The 20,313-nt window shown below is 44.2% G+C and overlaps 1 protein-coding gene across 1 annotated transcript in view; it reads left to right on the forward strand.

Moving 5' to 3' along the window:
* LOC147898751 (exosome complex component RRP45A-like) overlaps positions 1 to 16,598 on the forward strand; it is a 35,841-nt gene extending 19,243 nt beyond the window's left edge. The window contains exons 2-9 of the mRNA XM_087379802.1: positions 5,348 to 5,557; positions 5,672 to 5,767; positions 5,978 to 6,092; positions 6,398 to 6,478; positions 6,598 to 6,786; positions 14,909 to 15,264; positions 15,389 to 15,450; positions 16,040 to 16,598. Coding sequence (XP_087235928.1) covers positions 5,348 to 5,557; positions 5,672 to 5,767; positions 5,978 to 6,092; positions 6,398 to 6,478; positions 6,598 to 6,786; positions 14,909 to 15,264; positions 15,389 to 15,450; positions 16,040 to 16,338 — 1,408 coding nt within the window. The 3' untranslated portion in view covers positions 16,339 to 16,598. The remainder of the gene's footprint in view (positions 1 to 5,347; positions 5,558 to 5,671; positions 5,768 to 5,977; positions 6,093 to 6,397; positions 6,479 to 6,597; positions 6,787 to 14,908; positions 15,265 to 15,388; positions 15,451 to 16,039) is intronic.
* Positions 16,599 to 20,313: the final 3,715 nt, after the last annotated feature.

Consider the following 20,313-nt stretch of genomic DNA (forward strand, 5'->3'; position numbering starts at 1 on the left):
CTGCTTCGTCAGTATGACAGCTCTCTTCATCTTTTTCATTGGAACCATCACCTAACAACAGACACTTTCTCTTCTCTGCTCTCTCTCTCTCTCACTCTCCCTCTCTCTGCAAACACACTAGGGCCTAGGACAATTGTCGGGCTGGACCCCCCTTGAAGGTATTTTTATTACTTGAAGGATTTGATTACACAGAATGTTCAGCGTGGAAGCCGTCTTACAAAGATAAAAAGCGTGCAATATTACATTTGCTCTCAGGCTCTCTTTCTTGGCTACATGCCACTGGTCAACTTTCCTAACTAAAAACTAGTTACATGCCACTAAAGGGCAACTTCTGGAGTCCTCGAAGCACTTGGTCACGTGAACGTCCTCTTAGATGCTTGTCAGGCTCCATAGTGCTTGGGTTTTTAGTCCCACTTGATACCTGCAATTAACAACTAAAGCGCACAACCATGGTACCCATTAATGGTTAGCGCTTTTGCATGCAATCAGACCATAGACTAATCCTAGTCACTTGTGGATGTCCCCACCAAACAATAACACATGAACAAAACATAGAACACAATTCTTAGTCGACCGAGGTCAACCCTCTTCGTCATAATTAAGAGCCTTGACCAATAATCGAAACGCCTTAATTTCGGCCAAGTCTGTCAACCGAAGTTGACACATCTTGGTTAACGAAGTTAACCCTCTTGGAGTGAGCCAAGTCTTGTTGACTAGGGTCAACACTCTCTGACCGAAGTCAGGTTTTCTTTGATGATATCCTTATTTACAGCAAGGGTAGGTAGGAGCAAATTAAGCATGTGGAGCAAGTGCTGGAAATTTTGAGGATGCATCAGCTTTATGTAAAAGCTAGCAAATGCACTTTTATGGCAGAGGAGGTTGAATACCAAGGGCGTATTGTGAGTAGTTGTGGCATTCGGCTGGATCTCGCAAAGGTGAAATGCATCAAAGATTGGTCACAACCACAAAATCCCACCCAGTTGAGAGGATTTTTAGGTCTTGCTTCCTTCTACAGGCGCTTTATTTACAAATTTGCCAAAAGGGCAGCTCCTTTTACTGAAAAAGGATGCTTTTTGGTGGTCAAAGGAAGCACAACGTAGCTTTGAAGACCTGAAATTTGCTCTTACTCACGCACCTGTCTTGGCATGCCCTGATTTTTCGCTTCCTTTCATTGTGGGCTGCTCTAAGATAGGAACACGGGTAATAGCCTTTGAAAGCTGGAAGTTTGATGCCAAAGAACTCAATTACCATGTTTATAATCAGGAGATGTTGGTTATCTTGCATGCTTTCAAGAAATGGAACCACTATCTGTACGGGAGTAAAATTAAGGTGAAAACAGATCAAGATATTAAGGAGAGCTTGACCTGGGAAGGCATGTGGAGGGATGTGGTTAAATATGTGGCTGAATGCTTGCCTTGCCAATAGAATAAAGTGGACATCAAATTACCCGCAGGTCTCTTGCAGCCATTACCTATTCCAGAGGATAAATAGACGTACATAGCAATGGATTTCATCACAGGATTGCCTTCTACACAGAGGGGATGGGGATGGGACATTATCTTTGTTGTGGGGGATAGAATGACAAAACAAGCCCATTTAATACCCACTAAGACCCGGTATTCAGCATCACAGGTTGCTTGGCAATTCATTGAGCATGTCTTTAAGCATCATGGTTTCCCTCAGCAATTGTCTGCGACAGAGATGCAAAATTTATGGGTCACTTTTGGCAAGAGTTATTTACAGTAGTGGTTACTTTACTCACCCCTAGCACTGCTTACCATCCTAAGACCGATGGATAGTCGGAAATGGTGAACAAATGGGTGGAGGAATATTTGAGGCACTTTTGTCAGTGACAGAGATGCAAAATTTATGGGTCACTTTTGGCAAGAGTTATTTACAGTAGTGGTTACTTTACTCACACCTAGCATTGCTTATCATCCCAAGACCGATGGATAGTCGGAAATGGTGAACAAATGGGTGGAGGAATATTTGAGGCACTTTTGTCATGATACTCAAAAGTCTTGGGATAAATGGCTGGCACTTGCTGAATTTTGCTACAACAGTACCAAGCATCTCTCCGGTTGGCACTTGCTAAATTTGATACAACAGTTGCAAGCATCTCTCCATTGGCATGAGCCCGTTTGAGGCAATGTACGGATGCAAGTCGGGATGCCTTCTTCAATTGCTGATATGGCTGTGAAAAATCAGCAAGCACGGAATGACTTGGGGAGGATGGATGCCCCTGTGCAGTTGGCAAAAAAGAATATGCAGGACGCCCAAGCCAAGTAGAAGAAATATGCGCATGAATGCAGGAGATATTATCGTTCAAAGAGGGAGATTATGTGCATTTGCGTCTCCATAACAGCCGTTATGCCTCGCTGAAAGGTAATACCAACAATTGCTGATATGGCTGTGAAAAATCAGCAAGCACATAATGACTTGGAGAGAATGGATGCCCCTGTGCAGTTGGCAAAAAAGAATATGCAGGATGCCCAAGCCAAGCAAAAGAAATATGTGGATGAATGCAGGAGATATTGTCTTTCAAAGAGGGAGATTATGTGCATTATAAGAACTGTTATGCCTCGCTGAAAGGTAATACCAACTCATAGGTATTACGGTCCTTAGAGGATCATCCGCAAGGTTGGAGAGGTAGCATATCAGTAGGAGCTACCCAGTACCTCCAAGATCCATGATGTTTTTCATGTGTCTTTGCTGAAACCACATGTAGGACAGTGAAACCAGCCTTCAATAAATTAAAGGGCAGTAGAACTAGCAAGTAACCAGCCAACACTGTTATATCAACAATTCAGCAAAAGTATATCTAACAGATTGGGATCTAGAGTGCCCCTGCACCAAGACACAGACACAGATTGGCCCTAAACCTTGGCGCTCCTTTCGGTATTTCTTTACTTCAGTGAGAGGCCTAGAATTCTAGGAGACATAAAGGATACAATCCTTCTTACATCTGGGGCATTCCACATCTCAGTGGGCATCCACATACCCTGCAAAGCCTTTACTGTTCTCTGCTCTCCCTACTCCTGGTGGTAGGCCTTCATCTCTAATCCAAGAAGCTTGCACACAGCGTGGAGTTGTTTCTAGTAACCACACTTGGCCCCACAGTTCCCCATAGCTGTCACTAGTGTCCAAAAACTTAACTATCTACTCAAAGCTGAAAAAGAAAGCCTACATAAGCTTTCTCCTTTGTCCAAGACTGCCATGACCAATAGTCTCTCACCCTATGGGTGACACATATCTTACAACACAGCAAGCACTTGTGAGAGCAGAACCAAGTAGGGTCATTGCGTGGGATAGTGATGCCTATTGAGAGGAAGGAAAATGCATTGAATGCAAGTGGGATAGAATTCATAGTGAATCCTATTTGCTGGCTTTGGCAAGTAACATGTTATGCGTGGGAATATGTTTCTTTAGGAGATATGTCACATGCAGGCAGTGGTTGCTAGGCAGATGGCACATCATTGGTACACAGGAATCCATGCTTGGAATGAAAAGTATCCTTGGAACCTAGAGTGGGACGGTACACGTGTGACTGCCATCCCCAATGGCAGTAGGCATCCATCTCTGTCCATACACCTGCATGAGGCTTGGAGTTGTTACTAGCAACCCATATGGGGTCACTCAACTCCCTCATTGCCACAGGTGTCCACATACTCACTGTAGTACCCAAGCAATGGGTAAGCGCATAACTGAGCAGCCCACAACCTCGGAAGCAAGAACTTGAATTGCAAGCATCCGCGGTGGACCACCTTGCCAACTAGGCCTCTCCTAACAGGTCACAACCAAAGGAGAAGGCACTTAAATGCTACGTTAGCACGTACATCCAGCCATGGTGAGGAGACTACACACACCCGCCTTCACCTACCCGTACACATCACCTCGAGGGTGCCCATCTCCTCACGTAGGCCATACACAACACTTATTTGCTCGAGGTGTCTGTACCCGGTGATCTTCTCCTTGCACTTGCATGGTGACTAGCCCTAAAACCTTTTGCTCAACTCCTGTACGTCCGGATTCGTCATGCGCCTAGCCTCCAGGCTCATGCCATCCCGTATGCCTGTAGGCCAGCCCAGGTCTTTCCAAGGTAGTCCTTTCCAATTTGATCTGCATGGGCATGCCACATGACACCCCACGTTTTAGTTTGTCCCCAAGGGCTTTTAATTTGCCCCCAGGCCTTCTAGTTGGTCAACACCAATGACCAACTTAAGGTACATTTGCCCCTTGCCCACCATTCCAATGACCAACTTTGGATCCCAAGGGTTCTTTGCCCCCTCTTGGGCCCAAACCCCGTAATTCACCCCCAAGGCACAATTTGCTAGGGGTTCTAGCACATCAAGCAACCCATGCCCTCGCTTCTTGTTTTCCCAGGGTCTTGCCCACATGCAAGCCAACATGCATGCGCCAAAGAACATTGAGAGCAAGGCACCTCAACATCAGAATAAAAAAAGCCATCCATCAAATTCAAAAACAGCTGCATCAATTTTGATACAAGCAAATTGCAATTGCTCTACAGGAGCTACACAGGGGCCTGCATGAAGATTTGATATAGGGGGACCTAAACAGCTGCATCAATTTTGATACAAGCAAATTGCAATTGCTCTACAGGAGCTACACAGGGGCCTGCATGAAGATTTGATCTACAGGAGCTACACAGGGGCCTGCATGAAGATTTGATATAGGGGGACCTGCATGGAAAGTTAGTATATGGGCTGAGTAATGGCTGTTAGGGACTATAGGGTGAGCATATGGGCCTGCACAATATGTATATGTTGCTGCGTAGACTTGCATTGAAGTCATAGGGGAGCAAATAGACCTGCACAGGACCTATATAAGTGTGCATAGGGGCTTATTAGATATTTGCCTAGGGCCTGCGTCGGAACTTGTAGGCATGCATAGGGGCTGTTTAGCTTCTAATGTAGGGACATATGTAGGGGGATGGGTAGTTCTGGTGTAGGAATTGCATGATCTTTCTCCCTGAAGCACTAACTGAGCTAGCATTCTCTACCCTATCCAGCTTTTGTCACAAGTGCTATTAGGGCTGCTTCTTGGGAATGAAAGAGGTCAATGGCCTGCTATCCTATATGCTGCAAGCTCTTTGTTTCATAATTTGAAATATGAGGATTATATTACCGCTTTTCTCTTCTATTCAGCTCATTTCAGAAAATGCCTTATGAGTGACTATCATGAGTTTGAAACTGCACTATATTATGTTTTTAGAGGATGAGTTTGGGCATGCTCCTGGACTCATCCAGGTATATATATTGGCTTTGGTTCAGCTCATAAATGATCATCTGAATACATTATTTCTAGTACTGATTCACATTTTCTTTAGGGAGGATGGTGCAGCAGAAGTGCAACTAGGCCAGACTCACGTTATGTGTGCGGTGAGTGGCCAATTGGTGCAACCTTATCCCGAGAGGCCAAATGAGGGTAGCCTGGCTGTGTTTACAGAGTTTTCACCAATGGCCGATCCTACCTTTGAAGCTGGCCGACCAGGAGAAAGTGCTGTGGAGCTTGGACGGGTGATAGATCGTGGCTTGCGGTTATGACTCTTCTTCTACTCGAAAGCCTAAGTCTGGGCGTATTATTTTTTTGCAATATTTTGAAGTGGACATTGGTTCTATTCTTATCTGATGGCTCTAAACATTGACTGCAGGGAAAGCCGAGCTATAGATACAGAGTCTTTGTGTGTATTAGCAGGGAAGGCTGTTTGGTCTCTCCGAATTGATATCTGTATACTTGACAATGGAGGGTTGGTTTTTACCTTTTATCAAAATAAGTTTTCAGTTCTGTTTTAGTTGCTACAATACTTACATTTCTTCAGGATTTGCCATAGTTTGAGTATGTCGTGTCCCATCTCCAGGAACTCGATAGATGCAGCCAACGTTGCTGCACTAGCTGCTTTGCTCATTTCTTCAGGATTTGTCATATTTTGACTATGCATATGGTGTCCCATCTCCAGGAACTTGATAGATGCAGCCAACGTTGCTGCACTAGCTGCTTTGCTCTCTTATCGTAGGCCTGAATGTACTATTGGAGGCGCTGATGGACAGGAAGTCATCATCCATCCTCCCGAGGTCTGTATATCAATGACTGAACAACCTCATTGCAACCGCACAACCTCCCCATGTCACCCTTTCTGCACCCTCTCTCCCACTTGAAATAGATACTCCAAAAATATAGCAGAGCCTCAAATGAAAAGGAAGCACCAACTGGTTTTACATAAAAACATTACACTCCACACCATTGGGATATTTAATATCTTCTTTACTACTTTTTTCAACCTTTCACGTTATTTTGTTATTGCCGCACAAGGTGTCTTTTGTCTCTCCCTAAAATTGAAGTGTAATTTGGAAGCTTATACTTGATTTAAACATTGCAGATGACAGAGCCTCATCCATTGATCATCCATTATCTGCCAATTGCAGTCACTTTTGGTTTTTTTGGAGATGGAGAATTTGTGGTAGCTTGCTTTTCTACCGATCCTTCGGGAACTTCAGATTATCTTCTTTGATTGTAGTTTTGTTGTTATTGTTTTTTAAATTAGGGTCTACATCCTGATTTTGATGTAGGATATTGCAGGTTGTAGATCCAAGCTTCAAAGAAGAGCTTGTAATGAAGGGACGACTGACTGTCACAATGAACATACATGGGGATATTTGTGCTATTCAGAAAGGAGGAGGAGTTGGTGTAACTTGTGGGGAAATTATGCGGTGCTTACGAATTGCATCCACAAAGGTTGCAGATATCACAGCATCATTGAAAAAGGCGGTAAGTGGTATTTTTCTTGGCCAGTTTTAGAAGAGAGCTTCCACCCATATGAGCTGTCTGATTGTGTGTTACCATTCATTTAAACCTCTTGTACAATTAAAGGTAGAGAGTATTCATTATCTTGGCTACTGCATTCTCCATCAGCCTTTTCAGTCTTAGGGTCTTGAAATGCCCGTTCTCACCATGCGTTCGACTCTTAATGTTGTTCCTTGGATGAGGAAACTTAACACTATGCCTGTAACAAGAGTAGGCCTCTCTCTTCTATGTGGTTGAAGGAAATCTATGCTTCTGGTTTTTTCACGACTCCAAAGTCCCTCATGGATTTTGTGCAAATTTTCGATTTTGCATTTGTTCATTTTTTGGATTTTGTTCTTTTAAGAACTGAACATGTTTGGTTTAATTTTGAATTATTTGAATGGTTGACTTTGATGTGCCTGAAGTAATGGATGGAATATCACTTGACAGCCTCCTAGCATAACTTGCCGAAATTATGGAATTTCTTTGCCAAAAAGGCAATAATATTTAGAAAATGCTAGAAGTGTTATACATCGTTCCATAAGTTGAGAGGTAGAATCATCAATAGACCCAATTGAGTTTCTGTATTTAGGGTATGTTTTTCTAATTTTAATCGCCATGGTCTATTTCTAAATCCATAGATTCTTCATGAGTATCTTCTTCTACAAGTGCTTTTCCTTTCATCGCTCTTTTCTTACTTTCGGTAATTCACCTTTCTCGCTCTAGACTCGTCATGGAATGAGTCTTTTCCAGAAATAATAAAGCAAAAATCTTTATTTAAAAAAGGACAATGCAATGTGTACTTCCTTGTTATTTGTTCCAGGTCTTGCAATACAACTTTTGAATCGATCTGGTCTCATCCAATGTCAATTCTTTGAAACCTGACCTGTGTCCTCTTGGTCCTGATCTCTCAGTGGAATGGTCCTTACATATTTTTACAAAGGAGAGAAAGGGGGGTGTAAAACGATTGATGATGTGGCTTTCCCCCCAAAGTTCTAGACCTTGTGATGACGTGGCTTCTCTTATTTGTTTTCTTTGTTTGTGATTTTGCAAATCAACATGCTGCGTCGATGTTGCGCATAGCAATGGTCTTCTTCTCATCTGGATCTTTTTTGTTTTTTCAGCACCCCTTGCTTCAGCCCTCTTTCCTTTGAAGATCTATGATGAGAGATGTGAGTCTTCTAATGTTTGCTCGATGGCCTCCACGGATTGTTCACTTGCTGATCCGGTTGCTGACTAATGAAAGGTTAATAGAAGTTAAAACTCCGCCGAAAATCAGAAACCATGTCTTTGCAAACCCATCAATACTACTTACAATCTGTGCAGGAAATTGCGAATCAGCCAAACCAGTTGAATCGCCTCTCTACCATATAACAATATAACTTTCAATTGTCCATTGCTTGTAGGAAATCACTACTGGTATTACTTAGGTCTGAAGCCGAAATAAGGCTATGCTGAGATGGGGAAACAGTAAATGTAGAAGCAAAAAGCTACTAAAATTTTGAAGACAGCAGCAGCTACAAATGGGGAAAATTCCGCTTCTGCAAGCTTAGCCTGGTTGTAAATCTCCGTTTTACGAATGGCAGTTAGTTACTTTCTGAAAGATTTATCACAACGACAGGAATTTGGCTCTGATTCAAGTGTGAGACTTCTTGGATCAACTTGAGGGCTTCAGAATCATTTCCCTTCCAGCCACTGGTCTTAAAGAGAGCTCCCTCCTTTTTTCTAGATGCGAACTCCTTATTGAGTTTTTCTTACCAGATTCGTATTAGTTGGAGCTCTCTCTAGAACCCTCACCCATGCCCAGGACTTGCCATTTGGCTTCTTTCCTTGCTGGGACATGTCCCTCAAGGGACCCTCCCTCTCATGTTCTTCCCTTCGCACCTCTTCATTAATGCGTAAGCCTAGGAATAAACTTAGACCCCATCCCTAAGCCCCACTAGAGCAAGCATTGGCAAGCCCTCATGGATCCCCACTTTACCATAACTGAACCTTATAAGAGGAGACCCTAACTTGTGGGCTACTAAGTAAGTAGCTTTGTGTTTAAGTAATAGATAGGAAGCACCAAACCTTTGTGCAGTTTTTTGTGTGAGTACTAGAGAGGAAGGACCAAATTTAGAAGATAGGCAAAAAGAATAAGAAAAGAAGCAAATTGGCTCGAAAGCACCACAGGCAACGGGCTAGACGTAGGGAGAGAGAGAGAGAGCAGGTCGAGAGGCACCCGCAGAGGAGCAGCTGCAGGAGCCCTTGGTTGGAAACCCCTCCCTAGCCGCAGGGGTCACGGTTTAGCCAAGTGATCCTTCCTTAGTGGAGGTCTAGTGACCACAGTCACCCTTGCATCAGCAGTGCGTCTTAGGAGCTCTTGACGTTGCGATGACAGAAGCTGCGGAGGGTAGCCCGACAATAGTTAAGGAGAAGGGGATCCAAAGCCCCAGTTTGCTTGATCAGCAGGCCTATGACTGCCCCTATTCGCTCCAGTCCCCCTCCCTCTTCGGACGCCTCTCCCTCTCCACGCCCTCCCCCTCCTCCTGAGCTCCCCCCACCCCTTCCTCCCTCCCTCGCCACTCCTGTTATGGTTATCCTCACCACCTGCCCCCCTCCCTCCGCCCCGCCCTCCCTCTCCATAGCAACTTCTTCAACCTCCGCCCCCCTCCCACCCTCCTATCGGACTTGCCTCGGCTCCCCTGCAAGTAGGCAAGGGCACGACTGTGTCCCCCTCCACCCATTCTGGGTGGGATTTAGAGGGAAGGGGCTTGTCCGACCGATCAGCAGCTCCCAAACTTCAGCCTGGGCGCCCTCTTCCGAGGGACTTTTGGAGATTGGGGCTCTGGAATTACCTAGAGATCCCAGACTCTTACCCTTTGCCATTGGAGGTTACGCTCATGATCTTGCAGCCCCAAAAAGAGGGTTCAATCAGCGTATTGGGATCCCAGACACATTTAGTTTGGCGATTCAAGTTCGCCTCCATAGGATTGGAGAAGTGGACCCCATGGGTATTTGATGCTATGATGGGGGATCGGATCTTACGCATGATGAAAGATTGGATGGGTCCATAGGGACTAGATCTTTGGCACACCCATGGTGCTGAAGTGAATTTCGAGCTGAGCTTCACTCGGGACAAGCCGGATCTATGGATTGACAATAGGGGTATCAGATTGCGGCCTGAGGCAAGGATTGACCCGGTACGCTAGTGGCCACTCCAGAAGTGCTGAGATGTTCGGAGTGGACGTCTCCTTTATGTTGCAGTGGACACGATTGGCATAGAGCCAGTGTCCACCCTGATATGCCGTTGCACAAACACGACTACTCGCCCTCCAAACCCCCCTAAAAGTCACAAAAGACGGTTTTTCTAGAACATGTACCCACCCATAGGAGAGCCTTGTTTCCTGCTTCCTCGTCCTCATGAGTTAGACCATAGTGAGTTGGAACGTGCACGGGCTCCACGACCATGCATGTAGTCAGCCGTAGTACCTAATCCTTTGATAAGAGTTGCAGAGGGCAGTGGTAGGGCGAGCAGTGGACTTTTTGTTGATACAAGAGCACATGTTCTCAGCGTCAGACATCCAACGGCGCCATCACCTTTTTCCGGGGAGGGGCTCGGAGATGTGGTCTCTTGTTGGAGGACGGAGTGGAGGGGTTTGCATCTCGGTCTCACAGGCGGTGGCCCCAGAGGTCTACGATCAGGGTGAGCTTATCCCAGGGCGGGCAGTTTGGATGGGAGTCAGGATGGGAGAGTCCAGGATTGGGATCCTGAATGTGTATGCCCCGACGTGCAGATAGCACTGTCCGGCCTTTTGGAGGAGGTTGGCAGAGTGTATGCCAGATGTTGACTCTTGGATCGTTGGAGGAGACTTCAATAGCCTAGAGTTTGGGGAGGACAAGCAGGGGGGTGCCTCCTTTTCCGAGATGCCAATCAGACAGGAGGAGCTGTTGGATTCTGAGTTTACAGATGACACAGCCTTGTATGGAGAAGGTCCCATAGTGAGCTGGGAGAAAGTCTGGGGAGCCCTTGCTATTTATTGTGAGGCCTTGGGTGCACGGATCAACTGGACAAAATCCATTGGTTTCTTCTCAGGCTATGAGGAGACACAAGAGATTGGAGAGTGGGGGAGTGCCTTTGTCTTTTGCTGGATACTGCGGGGCCAAACCGTGAGATACCTCGGGTGCTAGATGGGTAATGATATTACAACAGAGCATAAGATGACCCTAGTTCTTGAGAGTGTTCGGCGCAAGCTTGTCTACTGGAGCTCGGCCCGAATCTCTCTAGCGGGCTGTGCCTTAGTAGCAAACCAGGTCCTTGCCACAGCCTGGTACATTGCCTCCTGTTGGTGCTTTCACAGAGGGTGCATTGGACAGCTCCAATGTTTGGTTCGGAATTTTCTTTGGGCAGGATCGGATGGCACAAGGAACACCAGGGCTCGGATCGCTTGGCAAACGGTGATTATGCCGCAGGCATTGGGAGGCTTGGGTATCATTTTTTCGGAGATGCAGAGCAGAGTCCTCTTAGGCAAGCTGGTTGTGCACGGCCTCACCCCTGGTGCAGAGCCCTGGAGCTCCTCTTACAGCAAGGCCTTCTCAGGAACACCCCACGCACTGGGGGGCAGTGGCAACACTCATATAGATCTTCTTAGAGGCCCCCCTTATCGGGAAGGGTTTCCCCATGATGAGGAGCCTTCATAGAGTTCGGCAAAGATTAGTAGGGGGCCTCATTTGTGCTCAGTCCTGTTGCAGAGAGGAGTTCAAGTGCCACCCCTCATTTGACACCCGGGGATTAGGGATTAGGATGGACGTATGCTCGGACAACAGACTCACATTGGATGGGCACAGTGGGACAGTGGCCTAGCCTGCTCCTTTGGCAGATGGAACAAATTACCCATGGAGGCAGAGGCAGAGGCAAGGCTTGGATCCATAGCGCATATGCGAGGGACAGGGATGAGGGAGATTGACCTAGCCATCCTTGAGTTTTGGTGGGGGGGATTCCACACGTGGATGGAATTCATTGGCAAATGATTAGAGTTGTGGGCCGTTTGGGGAAGGAGTGGCACATTGATCCTCCCACCATCCTAGAGCAAGATGCCCCCAGATGGTGGAAGGTAGGTCCCTTAGAGAGGTCCAGTGGGATCCGAGAGAGTGGTTTTGTCCTTGCAGCAAGATTGGCCTCATCGAGCAAGTGGACGAGGTGCCCTTCTTTTCCTATACCACTTGGATTGGCAAGAGGCTTTAGATGGACTCTTTGATTTGGACCCCTTCGAGGGAGAGGCATTGGGTGGTCCAGAGGGTGCCCCAAGAGGTCCGTTCCAGGTTTTGGATATGTCTATGGTCTAGTTTGTGGCCGAGGAAGATCTCCTACTTCTAGCTGGCCGCCCACGGAGGCTTGCCCATAGGCCCATGGTTGGAGCAGATGCGCATGGTTGGTGGTTGGACCGTCACTACCAATAGTCTCTCACCCTATGGGCAGCATACATCCCGATACTTCAACATGTTTCCCCATAAGAGAACTAGCATCACAACACAAGATACACTATGGCAGTCACACGTGTACCATCCCTGTTGAAGTTCCAAGGATACTTCCCATTCCAAGCATGGATTCCCGACCCTTGCCTACTCAGCAACGAGGCCAAAGATGTGCCCTCTGCCAAAAATCCACTGTCTGCATGTGACCTCTCTCTTTGGGAAACCAAAAATATGTTTCTACAAGAAACAAGATACCTGCCAAAAGCTCTGGCATCATTAACCCATGCATCAACCTTGCTGGGCTTTGCTTTCACCACATCAAGCAATAGGCATCCAGAACTGTCCCAAGTACTTGCATAGACTTCAGGAATCATAACTGTTACTAGCAATTCTGAGTCACACGATCCCTCTGCTTACCACGAGTACTTCCCAAGATGCTGATGTGTCCAAAACATTGGGTGATTGCAAACGTGACCAGCCAATTCTAAGGCAATATATTCAGCTCATACTCGAGCTTATGCACCTTAACAAGGACTCAGACCTCCTCTCTGGCACGTGAGCTGCTACCTAGTCCAAATCCTTACACTGCTTATGAGCAGCCCAAACCATGGCCGAACACACTTGTGTAGCGATGGCCGTACAATTGTACTTGCTCCATACTTTCTTCGTACATAGACCATACGCTGACTATTCTCTGGTCTACCGTACAACCCCTATCCACCAACCGTACAAGGTCTGTACCTTGCAGGCCGTACAAGCTCGTGCGCTAGACCTCCGTATGCTGCAATACCATATAACACCGTACATACAGACCTTAATGGAACCTTAGGTAGTTCGTAAAAACTCGGCACATTCGCCTTAATAAACTTGTACATTGTCCGTACAATAGCACGTAAGAGGGGGGGCGTACGTAGTTGCTGCGTCAGCCGTATGCTTGTGCTTATGTAGTCCGTACAACTAGCATAGATCAGCCCATGAGTGAACGGTACACTGCCGTACGGAAACCAGGAGCAATCTGTACAAAGTTGACATGATCTCGTACACACTGCACGTGAGCCCTCCGTACGATGGCATAGGCAATCCGTACCACCCTGTACGCTGACCCGGCTGTGAGCTCCTATGATCACCCGTCAACCAGCCCAGCCAAGGTGCTTCCTATGTTCCAACCAAATTGGAACCTGCTGGAGCTGGCTGCATGCAAGTGCCACGTGGCAGACCCATGTCAAGTTGTGGCTTTTGCTCCCCAACGCCCCCTTTGGACCCCTCTTAGGGTCCATTATCCCTTCACTTGCCCCAAGGCATAATTAATGCCTAGGAGCCCCCTTTTTTACACAAAACATCCCAGGCCTTGCCCCTTATTTTTCAAAGGGTCTTGCCCCTGCATGCAAGTGCCAGAAATCACGCCCTCGTGACATCCTCCCTTCCCCTCTCTCCCTCTTCTCCTATTTCAGTCTTGAGAGTCTTTTCACAAGCCCTCCAGTCCTTTTCTTTTCATTGTTACATCGAGATGTATTTGATTATGTATGATCAGACTTAGGATTCAGCATGGGTGATGATGCTCGTTTCAGTAGCTCCACCCTTACTGTGATTTGTATCAGGTTTTCTTTCAGTCTCATAGACCCATCGGTCTTCCAAAGACTCTAATAAAATCTCTTTCTTTCTTTCTTTCCTTCTCCTCTACCCTCCTCCCTCTCCCTCTCCCTCTCCCTCTCCCTCTCCCTCTCCCATCCCTCTCTCCGTCATTTGGAAAAATTAACGTATGGCGTGCCGGCGAATGAAGGAAAATTAAGGTATGGCGCAGCGACGAATGAAGGAAGTTCTAGATAAGCGTCAATGGGCCCGAATCCAAAAGCTTCTTAATTGCCCTCAGCAAGCATAAGCGGGAAGGGGGGCATGGCGAGGTAGAGAGGCCCCCCCCCCTGCCCTTCCCTGACTAATTAATTAATGGGTGATTCATTGAAGGGGGGGGGGGGGGCTATTTGGTCTAACTTTAAGGCTTTATTTGTTAGCACTCATTATACAAGTAATAACATAAGAATTCTTAATAAAGTAAGACGTCTTAGAAACAAGCATCTTAAGACTTATGTTTTCTATTAGTCCTATTCATACCACACGAGTGATTTATGTTGTCTATAACATACATAGTAGTAATATGCTTTATGTAGGACAAACCTATCGGATGGCTTGGATAATGATCAGGGGGTATCCTGCAGCCATTGCCAGGATATGAGAGAAAGTCAGTGCCAGAGTAGTACAGAGTAGGGGTGCTCTCAAACTCTTACTAATAGCATTGGAAGAAGTCATGTGATCCTATGTTACACTCTTTTAGGCTGTGCATTGATCATTGGATAAAAATTTCCGAGTAAGGCCTGTCCACTATGACCTATGCCTGTGAAAACCCTATGCTGTCTTGCCCTTCTCATGTTTTCCTGTGCCGACTTGCTGGTCTTCTGCTCCTCGACGGTCTTGAGAGAGGGTGGTTCTATGATTGCATGGTCTTTTTCTGTATGCCGAATTGAAAAGTTGCTTCATTTAAAATTTTTTCTGCCCCCCCCCTTCCTCCCCTACAATATAGAAAAACACGAAAAGAGAGAGAGAGAGAGAGAGAGAGAGAGAGAGAGAGAGAGAGAGAGAGATGATCGTTTTGTTGCAGGCTGAAACTCATGAAATAGAAAGGGCACAAAGGAAGATCAAAAGGCATCGAAATCTTCCTGCATCAGAGAATGTGACGGTCATAGGCATGAAAAAGGATTTTGAGATGAAAGATGTTATGTCAGCTAGTGCAAAAGTATCAGAGAAGGAGTTCACATCCATGGTAGATGCAAGTGGTCTTGGACTCTTGGATGATGGAGACACGAGCACTGATGACAGTGATGATGATTCGGAGAGTGAAGAGGAAGGGGTCCTTGAATCTGTCGACTCATTAAGGGATTCAAAGCAAAAAATCAGGAAAACTTCAGGGTCTCCGCATTTAGAACATTCCTTGTTTCAAGGTGGAGCTTCACAATGGTACACTCCACTTGCTGAATCATAGTAATGCATGTTGCTTTTTATTATGGAAAAACTATTTGGCTTGTGAGATTTTTTTTACATTTTTGAGTCCATGCCTTAATTAACAAGGCTGTTTCTCCAGGTTGGAAGATACAAAGGCAGTCTCAGGCACTACAGCAAAGCTGTTCACGGCAAATGCTCTCGGTGAGAGCGGCGTAGATTCATGAACACTAAGTTTCTCATTTCTTCTTTGGTCAAAGAATGTCTCTGATTTTCAATTAAAGGAATTGCCCCAAAGGTTTCTGCATGCATGTGTGTGCACATTGGTGTTGTGGCCTAGGTTAACAAATTCATTACTTCATTCCTTCTTTTTCTGCTTTTTCATTCTACCCAATCTGAACTCATGCACACACTATCTGCACACGCACACACTGACAGGTCCAAGTCAACACATGCATGCCCACACCCATGTGCAAATGGACGTGATACATATACACATGCACATGCAGCACACCCACTGACAATGCACAACATATCCTCATGGCACACATGCCTTGATAGGGGCAATTAAAAAAAAAACACTTAGCTATCACTAACTTCTACATCGGGAAAAATAAATCAAATGATTAATTTGTGTATAGATTCATAGTTGAAGCTAGCCTCTCTGTATTTTGCAAGAATTTTTAAGACCCTTTCAAGGCACTGTGCGCTCATGTACTGGCCTGCAAGGTAGTTTTTTTTTCTTTTCTTATACCAAATTTATTGAAACATGAAGGGTTTATGCTACTTGCAGGTGAAGTTGAGAAAGCTGCAAGACATGGTAATCAGACCTCAGCAATTGGTCGGGTGCAGTATGATCAAACTACGCTGACAACAGAGTTTGAAACAAGTGCGATCTCTGTGAAAATGGAGGATGTTGACATAAAAACTAATCGAGAAGGGAACACCTTAAAAATTGATTCCGGTAGACATGAGGATGCTTCACTGGCCAACATCAAAGGAGGCCAATCCCGGCCCCGCAGTTTACTTGACGCTGTGAAAAAGAAAAACATCAAGAAAAAGAAGGGGGATGGCTCCAAATCAGAAGATTAGTCGGGGGTATCTACCCTGTAATATAGCAAATTTGTAATTTTTGGTAGACCCTGGATATGGTTTCAGGTGAAGGAGCCTTTTCTGAGCAATGTACAGTCGGAGAAATTGCAGTTGCAGAAGGCTGCACTGGACAAGAGTCATGCAATGCATGGATGCTTTAATTCAATTTCTCATTGCTTTGGTAGTCATTCTCTTTGCCACCAGACACGAATCTCCAATATTAGTTATTGGACCAAGGACCACAGGTGGGTCTCTCTCTAAATGCAGAAATAATGTGATTTCCTTGTTTTCAGTATGTTTATATGCCTATATAGCTATACAGATCTTAGGGTGTCTACTTTTTATTGCATAGAGCATCGTCTAGAAAAATGAGGACAGTGTGTGCATTCCCACGGAAGGTGTTGCCTTTGGTTTAGTTTGGATTATCACATATTACATATGAGCACGCATGCGAGCGCGCACACACGCAGACAAAGATATTCATTGATATTTACAAAAGGGCCATTGGCTCTACAATCCAAAACGAGTTGTGTCAAATGGAGTTATTTCTAGCTTATCAAACTTGCAAAGGTCTCATCTATTATACCTTATGCTAGTCATGGATGTGCTTGACCTAATTTATAAGCCCAGGTTAATGTGCACTAATTAGGTTAATATTGTAGGCATGCATCTTAAGGGGATGTCTAGGGGTCACTTGTAAGACCTACGAAATGTAGTCAAGGCATTGCGGCAATATAAGAGGCTTGATTTTCACTATTTTGCTTATTAGAGTCAAGATCCTTAGTGTTAACGCTCATGGAGCTCACAATGATACTTTCGGGTATGCTGTAGTGGTATGGGCATTCTGGCTTAGAATTGCATCGTGGGAAATATTAGACGAGCTTGGGGGTACTCGCATTTGGAGTCTGTGGTTAGGAGGTTACCTTAATGCCTATCCATTTGGGTGTCGTCCCTAGAAAACACACAAGCCAATTTGGCTACATGTTGAGACTTTGGATTACTGGAGGATGAGCAACACTCTCTACTCTAGCTCATGAGAACTGATTTGGATTGTAGCTTTCCTCTCACAACCAAGACAAATGACACCATTGGTTTGTTTCATTATAGCTCTTTGACACTCAACACAACTTGATGTACCTTTTCCCTTGCATGGACCCTTTCCATGTACTTGGCACCTCTATCATTTTAGCTATATATGCTACACATCCCATTACCACACACTAGCTAACACGCACACACTTATCGAACTTGTCCCTAGTCTACTAATCCTCACATATCTTTTGGTCCCATAGGTTGTATTCCACCTTCAATGGACGTTAAGACAATCATCATCATCTTTCTCTGTAGCAAAGCTATTTTAAAACAACATATTTGGATAGATAACGTAGGAGATTTCAAGAAGAGCGAGAGCATCTAAGATCAATTGGGTTTCCCTCAACATTAGTGTGTGTTCGTGTGTGTGTGCACGCGCGAGTACACGTGCGCACATGTGGGTGCACGTACGATGTGTGCATTGAGGTGCACATGCGTGTGTATACGTGTATGTGTGCGTGTGTGCGTGCATGTGTTTGTGTATGTGTGATTTTACACACAAAAATTGGGTCTGTGTGCGCTGTGTGTGTGTGTGTGTGTGTGTGTGATATTTCATGATTTCACAAAAAGAAAAGAGAGTGATATTTCGTGTAGAGAATGTACATACGTCTAGATATTTTTTGCAGCATTGAAACTATTTTTCAAAAAAAGTTGGGGAAAGATACCCTCATCATCTATGCTTCGTTATATAATTTTCATCTCTATTTGGTTATATGCATTTAGGCAAGGTTATAACATGCTATATGGTGGCAGGGCATGCTTATCTTGATCATGGTAAACAACACTTTTTTTTTTTGCAAGAGATAAAAGGAGGTGATTGGAGACAAGAAAAGAATAATGAATGCTTTTAATGCACATGCAATCTTACAATGGTCGTATATGTCTTTGAATTGCATGTAGGCTACAAGCAGATGTGTCCTTTTTGTTTGGAAAAAGAGATGCACTTTTAAACCCAAAAAAAAGCAATTTTTATTCGTAAAACACTTCAAGGGGATTTATAAGGCTACACCCTTAGCAAACTTGCGCAACGATGGGATAAAAAACAAAATCAAAAGCTGAGTGAGGGTAAAGAACTTCAAGGGGATTTATATTTATGCAAAATTCTATTATTCTAGGGAAGGAACTTTGAACGTGTCCATATTCCCTTAGTTGTGTTTTGTCTTTTTATTGTCTACTAGTGTGTACTATATCTATGTTTGTGTCCTTTTTATTGAATATTTGTATTTTGATGTTTGTTTAGATCCTTGGTCAAATCTATTAATATTCAAATTTTCCCTAGTATATATCTCTTTTGTTTATGGATATTTCATGTATTGTGTTTCCTCATATTTCTATTTATATGTCATTTGTTGTTTATAGAGGCTTTTATTTTATGTGTTGAAGTTTGAATTCTAGTGAGAAATTTGATATTTTAGTATTGTTTTTCCAATCCTAGTAAGAAGTTTAAGATTTTTGTATTGCTCGATGTATTGATATGTTTATATTAGGTGAAAAATGTCCAAAAGTAGAGTCGGAGCTAGGATTAAGAGAAAAGTGGACATTCATGTTCATATTGATTGAGAATGCTCCCTTTTAAAAGACGAATGAATCCTCCTTGACAATTGAAAAAGATTTCAAAAGACTAGAGAAGACATCTGAATGTATGGATTGATGGGAAGATATATCCTTCAGATTCCATGTGTTTAGAAGCTCCACAGTTGTATGGGCTGACAAGTCTTATTTTGTGAAATTTTGATAAGTTTTCAAAATTTAAAGGTTTTTTTACTTTTATTTTAAAAAGCCCTACTTTTTTGTCACAGCTTTTTGGGCCCTATGTAAAGGAACTAGACTTCATTTGCATCGTGTTCTCATTCAAGTTCTCTCCACCCTAACCACACCACATTCATCCTTCAAATCCCATCAGGTTCTCTCCTCCTTTTCTACCCTCTCCACTTGTCACTCATGATGGCATCCACAAAGCAAAAGGCATCTACGCTCAATGCTACCCCTAGGAAACATCTTTAAGTAAGAAGCCTCACTCAAATGGAGGCCCTTCTCAACCATCAGAAAGGTGTTAGGTATAAATTCCAATACACAGGAGGAAGCTAATGAGAGCCCATGCTCTAGTGCAACAAAGAAACAAGAGTAGCTCTATCAACCTTTGTGATAGAATTACCCTCAAAACTAATGGGATATTGCCAGATACGAGTTCCTCTTCTAGTTTGTAGATGAAGGAAGTTCAAGCCAAGCACAGTAGCTCTGGGAGATCCACAAGTAGAAAAAGTTTGTGAAGTTCTTCATCCCAAACACCAAATTTGCTAGATTGGTACACAAGATCACTTTTTTTTATGAGCAGGAGAGAAATCCACTTGGATAGTAATGGTTGAGGCATTGCTAGCACTATAAATAGGTGCAGAGGCAAAGATATTAGACATCTAGGTTTGCTAGTTTGGCATGCACACTTAATTGTAGGCATCATCCCTCGATGAGGACGTTGTATCTTTTTCATGGAATACAAATATACTTTCTTTCTTTCTTGCATATTCTTTCTATAAAAATATTTTATTGTCTTCCAAATTTGTTTATTGAATTTTGTTTGTATTACACTTAGTTATTTTAAACTTGCTACAAAGGCATCCATCTCATATCAAATAATCTCAACATAGAAGGGAAATAAAATTGAACACCCAAATATTTCAAATGTCTATTTGCTTTATTCATAAGTCCATTGTACGATTTGTAAGAACAAATCCCAAGTGATGCAAAATCACTTTTTACATACTAGTCCAGCCTACGCTCCTTGCAAGTGGGCCCTTCAACATCCTTTGCTAGCCTAAGGATTTGATGGTTAGGAATCTTCCTTCTGATACACACTTGGTCTTGTCAATATTGAATAGAGGGGCC

Source organism: Dipteris shenzhenensis, chromosome 9, assembly GCF_047967505.1.
Source record: "Dipteris shenzhenensis isolate YYH24624 ecotype China chromosome 9, Dip_SZ_1.0, whole genome shotgun sequence".
Classification (NCBI taxonomy): domain Eukaryota; kingdom Viridiplantae; phylum Streptophyta; class Polypodiopsida; order Gleicheniales; family Dipteridaceae; genus Dipteris; species Dipteris shenzhenensis.